The following is a 21,275-nucleotide window of genomic DNA, read 5'->3' as shown; positions in this document are numbered from 1 at the left end:
CAACAAATTATTTTATTTTATTTTTTATGAACTAATTTTTATGTCTTTTAAGTCATTGATGTTTGAAATACATGTCCTATGATGTGAACCTTAGGCTATAGGAAGTGGTCGAACGCTTAGCACATGCTAAACACATTGCACATCATATGTTTACCTTCGACCTAAGCTTTCACGTACACTTGGATTTTCGAAAGAAAAAAATAAAAAAAAATCAAATGAAAAGAACCAATCAAAAAGCGTGATGCAAAAAAAAAAAAACAAAGAAAAAGACGTGTTCATACTATTTGCGTTTGATATGTTTGGTTTCCTCGCACCGGATGCGGTAGAACTTCTTAATAAAGTACAACGGATCATGCATTGCAATGGTATATCCCTTAGTTCTATGAATGTAGTCTTTAAAAGATTGAGCTTTGCTATACAAAAAGGCGTAACGGCACAGCTTGTTGCCCGTTTGCCATGTCACTTGTTGTACGATGATAATTAAATTTATTTACATCAATTGTAAAAAAAAAGTAAAAAAAAAAAGAAAAAGACCAATCACAAGCAAGCCAGGTCTCTCTCTCCTCTTGTTAAGATGGTAGTGAGTGTTGCTTAATACCTCCCTTAATGTATGTTAGGAGACAATGTTTACCTTGTTCTATCGAGAGTCTATTTAGATGATGTGGTCTACTTAATGTCCACATAGGTTACACTTGGACGCTAATGTGACATTGCATTGATGATGTGGCATTCTCCTATCGAAACCCCACCCATTTGCCTACATGTCTTCCAAACCAACGACCTCCGTCTCCCACCACCATCACCACCATTCATCGGCTGAAGGTGGTGGTTAGTGTTGCCGGGAAAAGTTTACGCTGCTAAACATTTTAGGAATCTAAATTGCTACTCTACTTGGTAGGTCACCCAAAAGTAAGTTTCCGGTGAGCCTCAAGCTTGAAAGATTGAATATTATCTAAATTCCCCCCGTGAAACTGTTGTTGGAGAAAGCAACCACTACAAACAAAGTACATCCACCAGAGTGATATCTGAGATTTCTCCAATAACCCTAAATATAACTACAAAACCGGTGTTATTAATAAATCCAAAAAATGTATTTCTTTACATAAAGTTCAACTTTTTATGTTAAAAGTTGGTAATAAAAACTACAAAATTGATTATCATATTCATAGTCACTCATTCTCTATAGAATCAAATGCAATCACACCAAAAACAAAAAACATGATTTTTTTTTTCTTAAATCGAAATCACGCTGGAATGCAAAATGATGAGCTCAAAGGCGGAGGTAGGACACACACCAAATGTGGTCCCGCAGGATTGCATATTATATTTGCCCGATTCACATTTGGCAATTCCAGTTGTGGAGGCCGAACATATCCAGCACCTAGCGGTACACACAATATAGAAATCTCGATCCTTGAACCTATCAGTATCAGTATCAGTATCAGTGTCAGTGATCAGGATAACGAGGGTATTAACGTCTTTTGCATATACCTTGCTTTGTGGAGAGGGGAGCATGGCCTCGCTTCCTTCCGGCAATCATCCAATTCTTTAAATTCGCCTTCACTTCATACACTACTTCGTCCTGTTACATGAAATAAAAAATCTTTTTAACATTTTTTTTTAATTCTTTCTAGATTTAAATAACATGATGATGTAATATTTTTAAAAGTTGTTGATTAATTAGAGTAGTCTTACGTTGTTACCAGAAGCTGTTTCATCTTTAAAAAACTTTAATCTTTCGATTCTCCATTTCATGGTGAAAAGCTGGCCGACTCTAAGACCATTTGAAGGAAGAGGAAGAAAACCAACTGCTAAAGAAGGTTCTAGAACAGGTCGTTGTAACTCAAGAGAACTCCTGAATGTCAATACATCATTGTCATGTGCTTTTGTTTCCAAGGATACGGGAGTGTGAGACCCATGATTTCTGTCTCCCGATATTTTGTATTTAATATTTAATATTGTGTCAGGATGCAATGCTTTCTTTTCATCTGCAAAACCACAAATCCATGTCAAATAAAATAAGAATCAAAATATCATTTTTTTTTAAAATTTTTTTAAAAAATGTACCAAATAAAATTCCAGCTCTAGAGGCTGGAGGAACAATGAGAGGAAACAATGCAGATGTTGGTTTTCCATCATGAACAGAACCATCTTGTAGATCTAACCATGCATCATGAATAGTCAACGAGGCTTTGACTTGTGACTGTAATATCACCTGGAACAACAAAATGACAAAAATTAATAATGCACAAAAATTGAAGGAAATAGCAACATACTTTACTCTTTATATCATAATATGTAATGTGCTATATTTTTTCACCCAACATTAACACTAGTTTTATAGTAGAAAATTATTGATTTGTGAAATTATTTATAGTTTTAATGAAAAAAAAAACCTGCAAAAGCAAAGCGCCATCATTGCCCTTGTCTGCCACACGTGTGCTGACGTGGAATGGGTCAGTGAAATGAACAGCTACTGTCTTTTCAAATATCTGATTTCTTGACACTCCAAATTCAAGTTTTAGAGCTAATGTCCTCAGTCCATCGACTACATTTGCTCTTTGGGACAATACTACCCCTAAAACAAATAATAAAGAAACATTACAGTAAATTACATATTTGGTCCTTAAGTATCATTGATTTTCTCACTTTTGATCCTAAAAGATTTTCTCTTGCAACTTTCAAATGGAAACCTTTTTAAACCAAAATTGCAAAAATCAGCTATAACGAGTTACTCAAAGGTTATTAAAGTAGTCAAAATGATAGAAAAATATTTAAAATCATTAAAACCTGCAGATGTTCCTTTTGGTAGTCCTTCATTTATGGCACGCACAGGTATCCACAAAACACCAACAATATTGCTTGCCCAATCTGGTAACTCTATTCTACCATTTTTAAGAGTAAGTTTAGAAAATTCTTTTGGAACAACAGAATCATCATCATTATTATTATTGTTAATATTATTATTATTATTATTATCATCATCTGAAGTAAAATGTGTCTCCATTTCTATGTCATGTGACTCCTCAATCTTCAATCCAGGCCCAGTGTTGATATGCAAAACAGCTCCTTTTAAGGAGTATTTAAATGGCTTTACAATTATTCCAACCCACTGAGCTTCATTCATTAATAACGCAGATGAAACTTTTGCAGAAAGATCAACAAGTGATCTTGGTTTAAACACCTAAAACAACAAAACATAACACAAAAATAAATTATATCACCAAATTTTGACTTAATAGCAATGTACTTTGTTTTTTGAAAAAAAATAATAATAATTAATTACTACCTTCAGAATGGGTCGAGTGGGTTTATCGTAACTCATGAGGTCATCACTATCAGCGGGCCCACCTCTCGAGAAACCATGAGACCTAAAGCGTAAATGACCAATTTGCCCCGTGAGAACACCCAACACATACGAACCGGGTTTCTGTGGGGGTAAAGAAAGCGTGATTGTGTTTCTCCCAGGCTTCAGTATCGTTACATCACCGCTTCTAATTGCCTGAAAATTTGAAGAAATTAAATTTGAGTTTAGAAATTTGAAGAAAACTTGGAGAAAATGGTGGAATGAATACCTTGACGCATTCGTCGGCGTTATTGGTGGCAGTTAAGGTGAGACTAAGTGATTCAAGAGTGATATCATCTGGAAAATCACACCATAAAGTTACAGATAACGAACCCGGATCTCCGTCGCAAAGCTCCATCGGCGGCCCTGAGTTGCCGGAAAATGTTATCAACGACGACACATCTAACGGAACAGGATCCTCCATTTCGCTATGAGCAAGACGAACGACTTCTGATTGAAACGCTTGACGTTCGTTTGTTAAGAACAAGCCTTTATCGAGTGAAAGCAATCGCACACATGACGAAAGGTATCCGGCTCGATCGTTGAGGATTTTCTGGCATTCGGCTAAGTTTGGGAGTACGTCGGCTAACAAATCATGCCACCCTTCGCCGGAGTACAGCGCGCAAACCTTCTCGTATGATTTCGCAGCTAGATCGTGGTTGCCGTTTTTGAAGCAGACGGAGGCGATTTCGCCGTCGAGGACAACTCCGTGCCTTTTCCACCATGAATGATGGTAGTTATCAGCAGCCCCCTTTGATAGCTCCAGATACTTTTTCTGTTGCGTATACCAATTCAATACAAAAATTCCAAATTATACATATAGTAAACTTAGTCTGTATATACCTCAAACTCTTGTAAAGATGACAACGACTTCCATAAACCAGGATCGGAGATAGTTTTACGTAGAGCATGTTGAGAAGCCACAAAAACTTCAGCGAGTTTCCTTTGTTGAGATGATTGTGCTTCGGAATCTGAGCTGGCATCATGTAATATGTTAACAAAACGGATAACAATGAATGAAAAAGTAATGTTTGAATCATCATCCATATTACCTGTAGAACGAGAGCTTTTTTGGCGATTAGCTTCATGTAGAAGAAAAGAGGGTTCAAGAGGCAATGGTTTCTTCTGAATACCAAAATGTTTGATCCTTGGAGTAGCTTCTTGCATCATCTACAATTTAGTTCAATCACAATCATTTCTACTAAAACAAAGTTTGTTTCATCATAACTTATAAGTAAATATAGCATAGATACATACTTTTTCTTTCACAAGAACCTCGGATGCAGCATCAGAGGGAACTGAAGGCCAAACTGCTGGCTTAGGCCATGGCAACATGCTAAGTGAAGCACTACACAAGAAAAAAAAAAGAGGCACCTTTGACTTTTGAGAATCACGTATAGAATAAAGAATTGACTTTCAAGCAAGAATTGAAATCAATCTCACCTGTTGACTGGACTTCTTTCTATATCAGATCCATACCCAAGTAAATATGCAAGCCTCATGAACTATCATGTTCACATACACACAGAAGAAGGTAATATAAATATTATCATAATCATCCATATTCAAAATTATTATTTTTATTTAATTTAATTACCTTAACACGACATAGAGTATACAACTCTCCTTTTACACGATAAAATTCTTTTTCTATCTCTGGTGCCACTATTCCATCCTTGTAATGGTCAGCAGTTGCGTTGACCAACCCCAAGCATGCAGTTAAAACCCAAACTTCCCTCATACAGAAGGGCAAACCACTCTGGAGAATAATAACCAATTAATAAGAAAATAAAAATTAGTTAAATATTAATGATATGAATTGAATGCCTACCTCACGTAAGGCCAATGCTTCTGAGAAGCTAACAATGAATGAAAACCCTCTTGATGCAACTTCAAATGGACGTTTTAGCTTGAATAACAGCTGTGAAAAGAAAAATAAAAGTTCAATAATCATTAATCCATATTAAGTTACTAACAAAAACAAAGATTATTTAAATAACCTTAGCTTGACAGGAGAAAAGGTATTGTCGAAATTCAAACTCCCTAAAGGAATCATCTTCAACAATTTGTGACAGTTGTTTGTTGTTAGGGTTTAATATTGCAGCTTGATCATCTCCATGGTCTATTCCTCCAAACTCCCTTTGTTTTCCTGCATTGTTAACTACAAGAAAAAAAAAAAAAGCTTAAATGTGGCAAAAAAAAAAAATCAGAAAATATACATAGCACATATATAAAAACTATAAAACACCTGTTTCCAAATAACAGAGCTCTAGTTCATCATATTCGCGCAATGATTCCTCATTAAGATGAGCCATTTGAAACATGAATGCCAGGCTCTCCTGTAAATAGATTTTTAATTATTTCATACTAAAAATGCTTTTATTATCATATTAACAGAAGAGCTTTAGCCTTTATGGTTACCTTGAGAATGAAAAAATTACAGAAACTCCAAATAGGCATAAAACGTTGTTCACTGAGCTTTCGAATCTCATCCTCATAAAACTGGATACGCCTATCAAGACTGTTTCTAATGCACTCCATGATTTTGAGCTGTAAATCTTCCCAAAAAGTTGTTGTTTCAGGTCCATGTAGATCCAATTTGCAGCACCTGATGAACCACTACTCCTGAGTTGAATTCATGGAAGTATGCGAATGTTACAAAATGAAATTCATGATTGATTAATGAGTAGATGCAACTTTACCTTTCCCTTTTTCTTGAGTTGAAATCAACTTCAAGTCTTCCATAAACTTTTTGTGCCATCTTGTATGCTTGGTCATTATTGGGTGCAGCTTTAGACACAAACACAATGAACCACTGTTTCTCATCATTTTGCAAGGTTAATTTCAGACGTGGTTTCAGAATTGTTTTGAACTCATCCAGATCCTGTAGCAATAATTTGTCATTTTTCAACTCATACAGATCAATGAATGTTTCACGTTAGGTTTTAGTAGTTACCTCACAGGTCACAAGAACCACAGTTGCATATGGTTCTTTAAACCAAAACAATGGTTGCTCTGGAAGGAAACGACTTCTGACCCTTTGATCTGATGCTAAGATAAACTCGGCTGGAAGATTATCTACAGTCACAGGATTTCGGGTTTTGTTGTTCAATGTAGCTCTTTTAAATGGAAGCCGTTTCTCAAATCCTTCCTTCACAAGGGGCCACAAATCACTCACATCGTCAACTGGAAAACAATTTAATTTCAGTATTCAATGTCACAACTCACAACTCAATGCGCATTAAATTTGGTCTGATTACTGAGTGTGGAAGTGAATTTCAGTACGCTAATGCGTATTTCAAAATTAGAATTTAGAGCTGTAATTAAGGAAATTTGGGGATCATACTTGCAATGATGAGGCGATCGCAAGAATTTTTGATGGACTGAAACTGAGATAAGAAATTCGCCATTTATAAGATCAATCTGTGGAGGAAAATAGGTGAATTAGAAGTATTAAATAGAATGTGTTCGTTAATCAAGATAATGGAAGTGGATTAGTAAACTAAAACCTCTTACGCCGTTACTTCAATTGTGGGTTGATTTTAGTGTATCCGGATAATCGACGTTTCCTCTGATCATGGCTGAGATTCAATGAGGGGTGGATCCATTCTCCTCCCGATCTCTGCAGATATGATTATTGGTTTGGGTGGAGCGATCACCGTTGGGTTTTCTGTCTTATGGGACTCGACCGCCATTTTCGGTTTTCTTTGAATGGAAATGCCGGAAACAGTCTAATTGGTTTTACGGTTTAAAATTTTATTTTATTTTTAGAGTAAATTACAGAAATAGTCCCCATGGTTTTGTCAAAGTTACAGGTTTGTCAAACCTTTAAAAAGTTAATCTATTGCATCCATGTGGTTTCAAAAAAATTAAAGTGTCAATACTTGATCCATATAAAAAGATTATAGTAACCTTGTTAAACTGATTTTTGTTTTCGTAAGCCCCCTTCCCACCCATTCTCCTTTTTTTCTCTTATTCCTGTTTAGTCATTTTGGTTGTTTCCAAAAATTCACACAAGATATCCTACCCTTCACCATCATCTTATGAAGCCTCAATTCAAAATTGTGATTTTTTTGATGTCGTTGGTATAGGTGTACAAATATGAAATTGATGTTCTTGATCCATATCTACAAAAATAGAATTGATAGTTTGTTCTTGTTTATTAGGTTCAAAGCTTAGGTGTCGGGTGTGGATTAGATGAACTACACCCTTATAGAGATGATGAGGATGCATTCCAATGGTGTTGTTAGGACGTTGCCACCATTGATGGACCGGTGTAAGAGAAAACAAAGCTCAACCAAACAAATAACAAGTTCAACATGTATGAAAGACCAAAGCTAAATCGATCATTTCTTAAAATGATTTTGACTAAGACCAACTAATATTTGCAGCATGCCGGTCTGAATTGGGCCTCAACGGTGGGGAAGTGTAAAAGAGGAAACATTTCTTTATAATGGGTAACCCTTCATCACTTTTTTTTAGAGTTGATGTGAAACTCATTCATACCATCAAATATAATATGCGTTGATTGTCTATATTTATATATTTTGTTATTTCCTTTTTTTTTTTGCCAAACACATTTAGGCCGGTCCTAAATTTTTTTTATATATAATTTATTGTACAAATTTAAAGTTTTGGTGGGTCATGTGACCCACTTCGCTCCAAGTTGACTCTCTCATGTCTCCGATAGCTTTTGGTGGCAATATCATAAATCCACACATATTTGTTTTAGTTCATGTACACTGCTTCTTGCTTCTTGAATCTAATCGACATCCAAATAACCCAGGAAAAACATGATGAATAATTTCTTATTCTAAGATACATACCCAAAAACAACCCACTAGAATAAACTTGAAATCATATTATGCCTGGTTATGAAGTGTCCAAGATATTAAAGTTATTATTTTCAGGAATTTAATTCATAAAAAATGTCACATTTAAAGTGGAGAAGGGTTGAGAAATCATTAGCAACCTCGTAAGATTCACGGTTTGGGGTCGGAGTAGGTTAATAAATCATCGACACCCCATCTAAAAGTTATATTGATGATTATTTGGGATGTAGAACGAATGTAACAAAGGTTGATGGTTGGGATCAAAACTTTCATCGACCAAATCGAGTCCTCCACATACCATCGTTTTTTTTTTTTTTTTTGTGAAAATATCATCAGCCGGATCGAATCTTCTATGGAGACTGCCGACATGAGAATCTTATGTTGTTTTATTCATTTCCGACTATAAGGTCAGGACTATAAATGTGAGAATTTGTATGTATTATGAAGATTACAAATCTATATACATGATTACAATAGAGGAATGTGCACTAATCTAGGAACTATACATGGAATGCATTGAATGTGAACTAATCTAGGAACTATACATGAAATGAAATGAATAGGAGAATCATTAACTCCAATAATCAAGGAGAAGTAGTTTAGGCAAGTGTATCAAGGGATATCCTTAATACGCCCCTCGCATGATGGAGGATCCATTAGATACGCCAATCTTGGAGCGGAACTTCAAGAAGGATGCGCGATCCAACAGTTTTGTGAGGATATCTGCTAGTTGGTCCAGTGGGTGAACATAACAAACTTTGAGAGTACCACCAGAAACTTGTTCGTAAACAAAATGATAGTCTAATGCCACATGCTTCATACGGGAGTGGTAGAATGGGTTTACACAAAGGTAGGTAGCACCAGTATTATCATGGCGAATAGTTGGTGCTTGATAGGAGGAGATGCCAGGTTCAATCAGTAAGTTTTTAATCCAAAAGAGTTTTGCAGTCGCTTTGGCGAGAGCTTTGCACTCGACTTCTATGGATGACCGAGCAACTGTCTTTTGCCGAGTGGAGCGCCGAGATATGATGTTTGAACCAATATAAACTAGATAGGTTATTATTGAGCAAACTTTAGTAGGTATCCCTCCCTAGTCTAAGTTTAAGAAGGCCGAGAGGTCCACAGTAGAATGTCGGTTGAGGAAGAGTCTATGGTAAATGGTACCATTTAAGTAGCGGAGTAGCCATTTGAGTGCTTGCCAATGAGTTTCGGAGGGTGGGATAAACTATGATAGTTTGTTGATCGTAAAGGAGATGTGCGGGCGAGTGAATGCTAGATATTAGAGGGTGTCAACAAGTTTTCGATATGGTGTCGTGTCAACTTTGGGTGTGTTATCGTCTTCCATTAGATTAACAAAAGTTCTTAAAGGGGATGTAACTTCCTTGGCACCATCTATCTTCAACTGGGTGAGAATGTCTCGGACATGGTTGTGTTGCGAAAGAAATAAGTCAATCTTGGTGGGAATGATTTCAATACCAAGAAAATGATTTAGGTGTCCCTGATCCTTGATGGAAAATCTGTTGGCAAGCAAATCCACAAACTTGGAAAGAAAGGGTGAGTTGTTTCCTATGAGCAAAATATCTTCAACACAAACCATATCTATCACAGTTGTAGATAAACAAAGAGGCATCATAATGAGATTTTCGAAAACCCGATTTAATTAGAAACTCTGTTGGGGCCATATACCATGCATGCGGTGCTTGTTTTAGACCGTGAAGGAATTTCGAAGCTTGCAAACATGATTGGGGTATTGTGTATCAACGAATCCCGATGGTTGAAGCATGTACACTTCTTCTTGTAAGGTTCCATGCAAGAATGCATTATTAACATCAATTTGCCTCAAGAGCTAGTTATTAGAGAGAGAGCAATAGATAACACAGTGTGAATTGTAACTACTTTTGTTACCGGGATGAAAGTATCAAAGTAATCCTTCCCATATTGTTGGAGAAAGCCCTTTGCCACAAACCGGGCCTTGTACTTTGCGACTGTGCCATCCGGGTTCCGCTTTATGCGGAAATCCACTTACATCCTATGGGACGATGAGATTGAGGGGGTACAAGCTCCCATGTTGAGTTCTAGATCAAGGCATTGTACTCATCATATATTGCTTTGTGCCATAGCGGATCATTCGAGGCCTAAGTTGGGGTGGTGGGTTCTGAGGCCAGGGGAATAGGATGAGTGGTGGTGGTGTTGACAAAACTAGGATTGAAATATTTTAGGTTGAATTTGTGATGACGTGTAAGTGATGGAGGGTATGGCGGAATGGGTGGGGGATTCGGTTAGGGTGAGGGTGGCAATGACGGTTTGTTAGTGAGATATGTCGGATTAGGTTTCCATTTGATGGAGGTGGCCTCAGGGACAGCATGTGTATGTGTGGGAACCGATTGGAGAGGAGTATATGATATGGCTATATTTTGAGTGGTGAGAGTAGGAGAAGATGATACAAAAGCATGTAGGTGGGGGGTGCTATGTGAGAGTGGTATATCGGAGGTAAAGAATTCCTTAATAATGGGTAAAGAGGAAGGAGGCACTGATGAAGTTTTGTAAGGGAAGACATATGTAATGAACTCAACATGGAAAGAGTGGCAGAGTCGACGAGTTTCAGGATGAAAACACTTATAGGCCGACTTGGGAGTGTAATGACCTAGGAAGATGCAAGGGAAGGATCTAGGATGAAGTTTTGAGGTGGAATAAGGACGGGGCCATGGATAGAAAAGGCATCTGAAGGGTTTGAGTTTTTTGTAGTTCGGGTGACGGCCATACATAAGGTCAAATGGACTTTGGGAGTTTAGAATTGGTGTTGGTAAACGGTTGATTAGGTGAACAACTGTTTGGAAAGCATGGGACCAAAAACAGGAAGGAAGACCCGCAAAGCGTAAGAGAGCGAGTCCAGTTTCGACAATGTGGCGATGGCGACGTTCGGCTATGTCATTTTGTTCAGGTGTGTGCGGAGGAGTGGTGTAGTGAGAGATACCCATGGATTAAAATATAGGAATAATAGCTTGATACTCCCTACCATTATCAGTGAACATAGATATAATGGGTGTATTAAAATATTTTTCAACCAAGATCTTGAATTGTGGAAATAGTTTGGCAACATCAGATTTATATTTGATTAGATAAAGCCATATGTATTTGGAGTATTAATCAAAAAACACCACATAATAGACAAAACCATCAATGGACTTTTGCACAGGGCCCATACATCTGAGTAAATGAGCTATAAATGTTTTATTGCAACAAAATAGTTTTCACCAAAAGGAACTTTGTGACTTTTATTAATGGAGCATGAAGTAACATAAAAATTAAATTGCGAAGAGGACTTGAAACTAAGATCTAGATGTTTAACAAGATGTTTTAAAATGCGAGTAGATGGATGGCCAAGTATGTGATGATAATCGAGAAGTGATGCTTTGATGGTGATGTTGATTTGCAGCTTCAAGGATGGGTTGATGTAGTAGGCATCATTTATGTTCTTCCCCTACATCAGAGGCGCCCCATGCACATATCCTTCACAAGAAAATGCAAAGGAAAGAATTCAACAGAGAATCGGTTAGCACGACATAATTTAGCAACATATATAAGATTTTTGCGAAGACAAGGGACACAAAGAACATTGGATAAGGATAGAGGACGAGATGGAGTGGGAAGATTAGTGTGACGAGTGAAAGATATAGAAAGAGTGGTACCATTACCTAGAAGAATTTCATCTGGTCCACCATATTCTGATACAGTGTGAAGACCGGGTCGATTAGAGGTAAGATAATGAGAGGCTCCACTATCAAACATCCATGGAACGAGGTTGGATGTGGAAGTTTGAATCGAGGAAGTGGCATTGGGAATTGGGTTCTGATTGGTGATGTGGTGATCTTTTAGGAAGCGAATGAGTTTTCGACAGTCTCTGATTTCGTGACCAGGAATGTAACACCCACAAAATGTGGCTAGACATTTAAGATATAATATAAGTTTCGTATTATGAAAAATAGAAAAATCAACCGAATCGTCCGTAAATCGTAAAAATAAGTGCGCCAAAACATATATATTATTATATATTTAGAAATTACAAGTCCTCCCGATCATGAAAATATAAATTTCATAGAAATCCGACTCTGTATGAATTAGATATGATTTTATAAGATATAAAAGTCAGTCACGCACAAGGAATGTGTGGCGTTATACGCTACAAAGAGAATAGTTAACTTTTAGCTAAAGTTACCAAAAAGACGATCATAGTACTCTTTAAGATAGGAATTTTAAGAAAAAGAATGCCAAAAATAGAGTTTGTATGAGAGAGTTATGATTTTAGCAAAATCATTTAATCTTATAAAAATAGGGACAAAAAATAAATTCAGAATTAGCTGATTAAGTCTAAAGGAAAGTTGTAGATCTCGTCGAGAGATTTCTGAGGATATAAAGAATGTCGAAAACGGAGTCCGTATAAAGAAGTTATGGAATTTACAAAATCTGTAATTTGCGCCATGTGCAGTGCACGTCAGGTGAGCGTCGGGTGCGCGACGTACGCTTCTAGAAGGTGAAAACACGGACCACGGAGAGGCCGACATGTGGCACAAAGTGGATGGGGGTATAGAGCCTTAAATACACGATGTACACCTCTTTTTCATGTCGTGCACCCCAAAAACAGCTATAAATAGGAGGCCAATCCTCATTCCCTTCCCACACCTCCCAAGATCTTCTTTCTCGAGTTGGTTTCGATTTAGCCCATTTTCCCTTAGGTTTAGTCTCTAGTGAAGCCCTGCTTCCCCTGAAGTAGTAGTAGCTAGCAAGTAGAACTCTGCCAATGCAATTTCCTAACTTTTGTCAGGAAGAACCTTTGTAAGTTAAGATACACTCTAGTATTTTCAGTAAAACTTATATTTATAGTCATAAGTCGTTATTATGAACCTATAAATATAAATAAGATTTATCATTAATTCCATGTCATTATACTGATCGATCTACTTATGTGTGAGGTATCTAGAATAGTCACATTGGCTTGGTTGTTGGATTTTAGAAAAGTTATTATGCCGAAATGGTCTTGCCTTCCAACTGTCATGTCTGACTGATTCTTACTTGATAGATCTTGATGTAGACATTGGGATTAGTGAAGAATCTAGACTACAATTATTATGGTCACCAGGATTACGAAACTAGACTAAGGCTTAGTACTCTATGCGTCTAGGTCTTTTCAAAGTATGAAGCGAAGCTCTGACGAAATCGTCAGTCATCCACTTTATCAAGTGAGTGTATAGTTACTTACACATAGATACAAATATTCTGATTTATTAAATGCTATGTGCACTATTTTTGATGTGTTTAATATATTTGTACAATATGATATGATTGTTACTTGATATAATCATATACTTAATAATATAATTGAGTAGTAAAGGGTTGTGCGTAATAATGAATGAAAGGTTATGCTAGGGTCGTGTAAGTTAGCGGTTGTGATAGGTTAAGTGAGAGCTGTGCAAATTTGTAAGTTGTGACCTGTCGTGCCTATCCAAAGTATTATTTTACTGTCGTGTCTAGCCAAGTACTATTGTACTGTCGTGTCTTGCCAAGTACTATTGTATTGCCATGCCTAGCCAAGTAATATTGTACTGTCATGCCTAGCCAAGTACTATTATATTGTCGTGTCTATCCAAGTACTTTTGTACTGTCATGCCTATACAAGTACTTTTGTACTTCCATGCTTACCCAAATTGTTATCATACTGCCGACAGAGATCCTTTAGGAAAGATCTCTCAAGATCACCATATTAGGAGTAGAAAGTGAGGATAATGTGAATGGGGTAATGGGGTTATTTGAATGTTGAAGAATATATAATTAAATATTATAATATTATGGGTTGAAAACCCTATGTATCTTACTAGGTTTCCCAACCCGACCCAATCAGTTAATTTGTATCACAGGTATTGATGTGAATATACATTAGACTGAGAGATTAAAAGAGATGTATATCATTAGTGTATATAAATGTAAGGTCTGTTTATGCTTATGTTTTGTATCAGTTATGACATCCTAAATTTTGAAAGAATACCAATATCAAATGTTTCTTCAAAAATGTTTAATGTTAATATTATCTGACATTGAAATATATTTTTGGAACAAATTCCGCAACAAAATGAATACTATGTTTTATAATAAGCATAATAAATTTTTTAAAATGACGGTAAATTTAGGGATGTCACAAGGTATGGCACAGAAGTGGCATAATGACGAGGAATAATTGTTCCTGTTCTGGTTGTTGGTGGCTCGATTATTTTGCGACTGATTTTCAGCAGTTGATTTGTTGGGACGAAAAGAAGATTCATTTGATGAGCGATTGTTGAACCGCCCAGGTTGGCGCCATGAGTAGTTGGTAGTGGCAATGATAGGAGCAGCAACAACCTTTATTTACTTGATGGATCTTTCAAAGTCAACAAGTTTTTCAAATAGTTCTAGGAATTAAATGGAGGTTTCATGGACCTTCAGAGCAACAGTAATTGGTCCATACTCTTCTCTAAGTTGACTGAGTATGTGGACCAATAGATCTTCTTTATGAATACGGCTTTACACAAGTGCAATTTCATCAAAGATGAGTCTTATATCATTGAAAAATTCAGTGAAAGGATGATTTCCTTTGGGATACTTAGCAAGTATGGACTTGAATGACATGATTCTAGAACGAGATTGGCTGGCATAACTCTTGCTTAATCGATCCTAAGTTTCCATAGAAGTGGTGGAGGATGTGATCATTGGTTGAATGACATCAAAGTAACTTCCAAGAATCGCGTGGGAGATGATTTGATCTTGACGATACCAAATTATGTATGTTGGATTTGGTGTGGTGATACCTTTATCAATTATCATTTTGATTGGTATGGAATCGCCATACTAGGAAATTAGTTGCAGTGAGTTTGATCGGGAAGTGATTGATGGCTGTGATTTGAATGATGGTGTTGGAGGAAGGAGCCATAGGAGGTGACTGATTAGGGTTGCAAAGAAAAAGATCGGATCAGAAATGCTCATTAGAGTAGGAGCTCTGATACCATATAAATATGAGAATTTGTATGTATTATCAATATTACAAATAGACATATATACATGATTATAATAAAGGAATGTGCATTAATCTAGGAACTATATATGGAATGCATTGAATGTGCACTCATCTAGGAACTATATATGAAATGCAATGAATAGGAGAATCATTGACTCCAATAATCAAGAGGCAACAGTTTAGGCAAGTGTATCAAGGTATATCCTTAATAGGGACCATAGTTGTGAGGAAGAAAATATAAGAAGATACCACACGATGAATAAGAGATGTAAATGATATGTTGGATGTGGGGGTATGGCAATGTAGGGTAATTGTATTACCATAATATGAGGCTCTTTTATTTTTATATTGTTAAAATTTCAAGGCTGTAAAAATCGTTTGACGTTAGCTAGTCGATGCACTAAGGTTAAAGGATTAATCGGCTAAGCGGAGATTAATCGGAGACCATTAATTGCTAATTTGTTGAATTTTAAAAAAGTAAATATGACTAATATCATATACAAGTTCATAAATACCACTAATATCATAACAAAATAGGTTATTGTGATTAGTAAAAGACTAATCATATCTTAAATAGTTTCTATTGAGATATAACTTCTTCAGAGTGTTAAAATACCATCGACTTCTACTGTTTCACTCATTGTGTATGCAATGATTAATCGTTAGGCGCCCTCTAATTGGTCGAGTAGCGCCTAAGGATTAATCGAAGATTAATCGGGAATTTTACAACACTGTAAAATTTATAAATGTGAAAAAGAAAGAAGAGAAGATATTAATAAAAGTAATATAGTTTTTTTTATTTAGATCAAAGAGGAGCGTTGTAATTTGTTAAAATCACATTGATACCACCTATTAACATTTTAAAGGTTGAACCAAACCAATAGGGAGTTATAACCAAGCCACATGAAAAATGCAATTTTATCTTATTTTTATTTTTAAAATTTACATGACAAATAAGTGGTCTATTTTGTTAAATTTTAGACATGAATGATAATTTTATAATTTCATATTATTTCAACATTGGATTATAAAAATGATAGAGTTTCATTATGGGCGGTGAAAATAATTCAATAATTTTAATTGAGTTTATGTTATTCATATATAACAAACTATATTTTTTTTAATAAAAGATTCATTTAGAATTATTGTCATATTTAACGTCTTTGGAGTAATAAGGACATGGATACGGCAGGGTGGCTGAGCTTACTATCATGTACGAACGATACCACCACCTCATGCTCGCGACACTAACCATTTTGACACTAAAAGGAAAGAGGCTTGGTCTCCTACGACAAGTTTTTATTAAAAAAAATTAAAAAAACAACGTTGTAGTGGTCGTACTGTTCATCAAATGAATTCCAAGGACATGAAATTAATAAGCACCAAGCTTGTGCATGATATACAAAAAAAACAACACCGTCGCAATGATGTATCAGAAGATGATATAATTTAGTCGGCACACATTGAATATAGAAAACTTTATAAAAATAAATTGTTTCCTCACAAGGTGGCATAACTAATTATTAAAGATCACTTAATTAAAATGAAAAATCGTATTTCCAATGGATGATCTTATCCATACCATCAAAAAGATTGAAGACATCCGAATCAAGCAATTACACAAGCTCATTGGATGCGTAATTTCTAAAAGAATTCAACGAAAAGGAAGAGGTGTTAAATATTGAAGAGCCGCAAAGACCCCAACAAAGACGAATGAGACTCATCATCTTTTTAACAACAAGGTAGGGAAGAACAACCGGAAAAGATAAATTATGAATCTATTAAAAATCAATTATCTTAAGCAGATCTTGAAGACAAATAAAAAAGCTCAGATTATGTACAATTGTATTTGATTTTAAAAATTTCCCACTTACCCTATTGCCAATCAATCATCCACTTTATGCGAATTCATTATATTTTCACCTTATTTACAGTTAAGCCATAATATTTTTCTGAACAGTAAAACGTAAAATACTTGCAATTACAATAAGTTTTTGAGAAATGTTCGGGTTACCCATGATATTCAATTTTTGAAATTTTTTCCTGGTTACCTTATTTCCAACCGACCAAAATTACTTGTCGGTGGCATTGCTAAGGTGTAGTCTAGGTGAATAAACGAGTTGTTGAGTTGACATTTATGGAGTTAAATAGAATCGAGTATCAATTTATACATTACTTCCAAATCCTCAGATTTCTAAGGCTTCTTTAATGGCGTCATCTTCTTCAAGTAGCCAAAATGTACACGATCTTAAAGAATCATATCCGTAAGATGTTAGGGTTAGATGTGACTGTAAAGATCAATGTAACATGTGGACTTCTTGGACTTCAAAGAACGCAAGGTGCATATTCATAGGATGCTCTACCTATGAATATGCTCTCTGGATTCTTTGAAGTCAAAGAAGTCCTCATGTTACATTGATCTTTATAATCACACCTAACCCTAACACCTTGTGAAACTGATTGATTGAGATTGCATACGCCTAGGTGACTCGAAAAAGATGATGTAATTGAAGAAGCCTTATCTATTTATGGGGTTGCAAATAAGGTTGTAGCTAAAACTCGATTCTATTTTATGTCTCTAAATGTCAACTCAACAACTCACTTATCACTCGGACTCCACACAACAATACCACAAGCAATACGAGAGGCCGGACTCCACCCAACAATACCACAAGCAATAAGACAGGCCAGGCATCAGCTGGTAACTAAGACATTTCCTAAAACTGATTACAGTTGTAATTATTTTTGGTTTATTTTTCCAGAAAGAAAAAAAAAATCAATAGCTCACTTATCCATTTGATTCCACCCTAACATACCACCGGGTAACCATGTTATATCATTAAACCGATTACAATTGCAAGTATTTTTGGTTTATTTTTCAAAAAAAAAATTCAACTACTCACTTATCCATTTGGACTCCACCCAAACAATGTCACCCACAAACAACCCTTAACCATGACATTTTCTAAAACGGATTACAATTGCAAGTACTTTTGGTTTACTTTTAAAAGAAAAATCATGGTTTAATTATAAATAAGGTTAAAATTTAAAAAATTTAGTAACGATTTCACTTAATATGATGCAACAAAAGGAGTATGACCAGTTAGCAATGAACTAAATTTTCTAAAATCAAATACAATTGTAAGTATTCTAGGCTTTTATAATAAAAAAAGGAGTATGACAAGTTAGCAACGAACTAAATTTTCTAAAATCGAATACAATTGTAAGTATTCTAGGCTTTTATAATAAAAAAAGTAAGGGCTATTTTAGAAACGAGGTCAAAATTTAAGCAATTTAATTAAAAAACTACTAGAGAAGAATATATTTCTTATTTAACATATAATAAAATCATTGAACGTTTTACAGTCAATGATTATAAATTCGATAAGCAGGGGTTATTGCTTCATAACTTCTTAACTACGTAAAAGAATACTATGCAATATAGCAACTAAAAATCTTCTTTAAATTATTACTAGATTATAACCCGCGTTAAACGCGGGAAACGCATAAAAAACATATAATCGTTTATAGATATTGTATAATGAGTATAAAAAAATATATGGTTATTGGTATTATTGAAATGTGTAGAAAATACATTAAAAACGATAAATATATATAATCATTGAAAGATCTCTTTGTAGACATCATTTTTTATTTTATTAGTTGAACGACTTTCCTCGTTTCATATAGTTATGATATTTATATATTTATAAGCATTTTAATTAAACGTTCCTTGCATAATAATGTTACCTAATTTAAACATATATTGACAACCAATATACCGTTTTTTCTATTGCATTAAATATTGACAACTATTTTATTTATTCAAATAAAGTTATGTAATATAATTTATAAAATGTTAAATGTTATATAGATTTAATTTTAGTATATCACCAATGGAGATTCTTTTCTAAATCATGATTTATTTATTTTAAATTGATTATAAATATAAATGCTAGCTTTTATGTTTGTTCTTATTTATTAAGTGTTCGCAAGAACTTTGCATTAGTTTTGGCGCAACTTTGAATAATTTTAGTATATCATTAATGTAATTTGATATATCTGTCAATTATATGAAATATCAAATAATGACATTTCATTACTATTGTGATAATTTAGTTTATATATATTGTATTTTCACTAATCTTAACGGTCTTATTTTTTCTAATAACCGTAACGCTTTTACTAAATGTACTTTTTACAAATCTCCTAATATCTTATAATTTTTATCTTACTTTATAATTTTTCATAACTATGTTATTTTCAAGATTGACTGCTTTAATAGTGTTTTTTTTCGGTATATTCAATTTTATATTTCATTGTACAACATCATCGTTTGTATGTATTCTGAAATTCCACTTTAAAAATGTTTAATGTTGACACCTTGATATTAATTTTTTTAATAAACTCATGTAATAATTATGGAATATATATCTCATTTTAATTAACATTCAATTCCTTTATTATATCAAATTCCTCATTAAACGGATATACTTTTGGAAAATAATAATTATAATAGGGTAGCATTATCTAAGACGTAAATGTTTGATATACTTTTGGAGAAAAAAAAATTAGGATCATTAAAAAAAATTAAATAAAGAAAATACAAATTTAAATTTGTTGAAATTATAGATGAAATTACTGGCAAAAATTTATTTTGGAGAGAGTTGTATTTTGTAAAGTATAATAATATTACAAAATTTGAAATATCTATATTTGTTGTGTAAATTAATAAATTTTATTGTTACTATACAAAGATAAAAAAGTAGGTTGATATGATATACAAAAACATAATAATTTCAATGATATTTTAAAATCATGCCAAACTTAACCGGATTCTTATGACATAAAAATTAAAAAAAAAATCATAATCATCTCTAATATATAAAAGTAATATTTTCGTAATTAATGTCAGTTATAAAGATAGTTAATTTTTGTTTTGTTAAAGGTACCTAATATCTTTTCATGTTTATTTGAAAAGTTTTAGAAAAGTAGTTAACTGATTTCATGTAATTTGTGATAAAGAAAATCGAAATATATGAATACATACATTTGATATAGGAACAAAAAATAATCGAAAAAAATATAAAAAGCGAAAGAAGGTACTGACCTTCTAGCGCACAAGAGTGAATCTTTATAGTAGAGAATGATGATGGAAGTTATAAGCAATATTAACGATGTTGTAGGAGAAGGTTTGAAGAAAAGAAATGATTCAAAATAAATGTGAGTCGCGGATTCAATGATCAATCGTATATATATGTGATAATTTGAATATAATTTTTCGGTATTAATGATTTCCTAATAAAAAAAGATTTTATATTAATGGTTTACTAATATAAACGTATTTATATTAATGGTTGATATTAAGGCCTTGATTGAAATGATTTGTTAGTAATATGTTTTTAAAATTGACCATATTAAAATCTTCATAACTGAAAATTCAAGATGTAAAATATGGAAAGCTTTCATTGGAATTAAATACATTCAATTTCAACGAATGTAAGTTATTGATTAATGATTGGAAAGCATTTATTGGAATTAAATACATTCCATATAGGGAAGATGATGTCAGCAATTTGATCTAAGGGTGAAAAAAATAAGATTGAAATACAATCAATGGTCCAGATTATCTAAGATGATGTCATAAGCTTCCTCAGCTTCCTCTTTTAGTAATATTTGAGATTTTGTGAAACTTTCCTTAATAACATTGATATACTATTCGGTTAAATGTTAAACGTAAATCAATCAATTGAACCGGCGAGTTAAGAACTTAAGATCGAGTCTTAAACAGTAGTCTTCACCGGAAGATGAAGAATCACGTTGACCGTGTTCCCTTGCCACCGCCGAATTCGATGGTGGGTCTGGTGGTAGTCAGGGGAGATTGTTTTCTGAAAGTGGGCTGTCATCGGCGACGTCATGTTTCTTTCGGCGGAGAAATAGTCAAAGAAAAAAAAATCAAAATTTGCAGGAAATCAGAGGTGAAATTCAAGCAAATTGAACAGATAGATAAAGGAATGAATAAATTTTTATAACATAAACAATCAGAGAAAAAAAG

General features: G+C 34.2%; 1 protein-coding gene across 4 annotated transcripts; it reads right to left on the bottom strand.

Annotated features, from left to right (window-relative positions):
• Positions 1-554: 554 nt before the first annotated feature.
• On the bottom strand, positions 555-7,062 carry LOC111904866 (trafficking protein particle complex II-specific subunit 130 homolog). 4 transcript variants are annotated; one of them, XM_023900576.3, is made up of 21 exons: positions 6,856-7,062; positions 6,693-6,769; positions 6,303-6,532; positions 6,049-6,230; positions 5,768-5,954; positions 5,595-5,685; positions 5,347-5,507; positions 5,178-5,267; positions 4,944-5,105; positions 4,790-4,851; positions 4,604-4,694; positions 4,399-4,516; positions 4,190-4,317; positions 3,576-4,121; positions 3,290-3,502; positions 2,791-3,184; positions 2,397-2,578; positions 2,068-2,215; positions 1,696-1,988; positions 1,492-1,582; positions 557-1,420 (listed from the first exon to the last, which is right to left on the bottom strand). In XM_023900576.3, exons 2-21 carry the CDS (start codon positions 6,754-6,756, stop codon positions 1,245-1,247), a joined length of 3,609 nt encoding a protein of 1,202 aa, XP_023756344.1. In that variant the 5' UTR covers positions 6,757-6,769; positions 6,856-7,062; the 3' UTR covers positions 557-1,244. The 4 variants fall into 4 exon arrangements, with proteins under 4 accessions (XP_023756341.1, XP_023756343.1, XP_023756344.1 ...); XM_023900573.3 differs by having other exon boundaries at positions 555-1,420; positions 4,190-4,516; XM_023900575.3 differs by having other exon boundaries at positions 555-1,420; positions 4,190-4,516; positions 6,863-7,062.
• Positions 7,063-21,275: the final 14,213 nt, after the last annotated feature.

This window comes from Lactuca sativa, chromosome 7 (genome assembly GCF_002870075.4).
Source record: "Lactuca sativa cultivar Salinas chromosome 7, Lsat_Salinas_v11, whole genome shotgun sequence".
Classification (NCBI taxonomy): Eukaryota; Viridiplantae; Streptophyta; class Magnoliopsida; order Asterales; family Asteraceae; genus Lactuca; species Lactuca sativa.
Note: the sequence above shows the minus strand (reverse complement) of the source record. Positions and strands in the feature narration are given on the sequence as shown.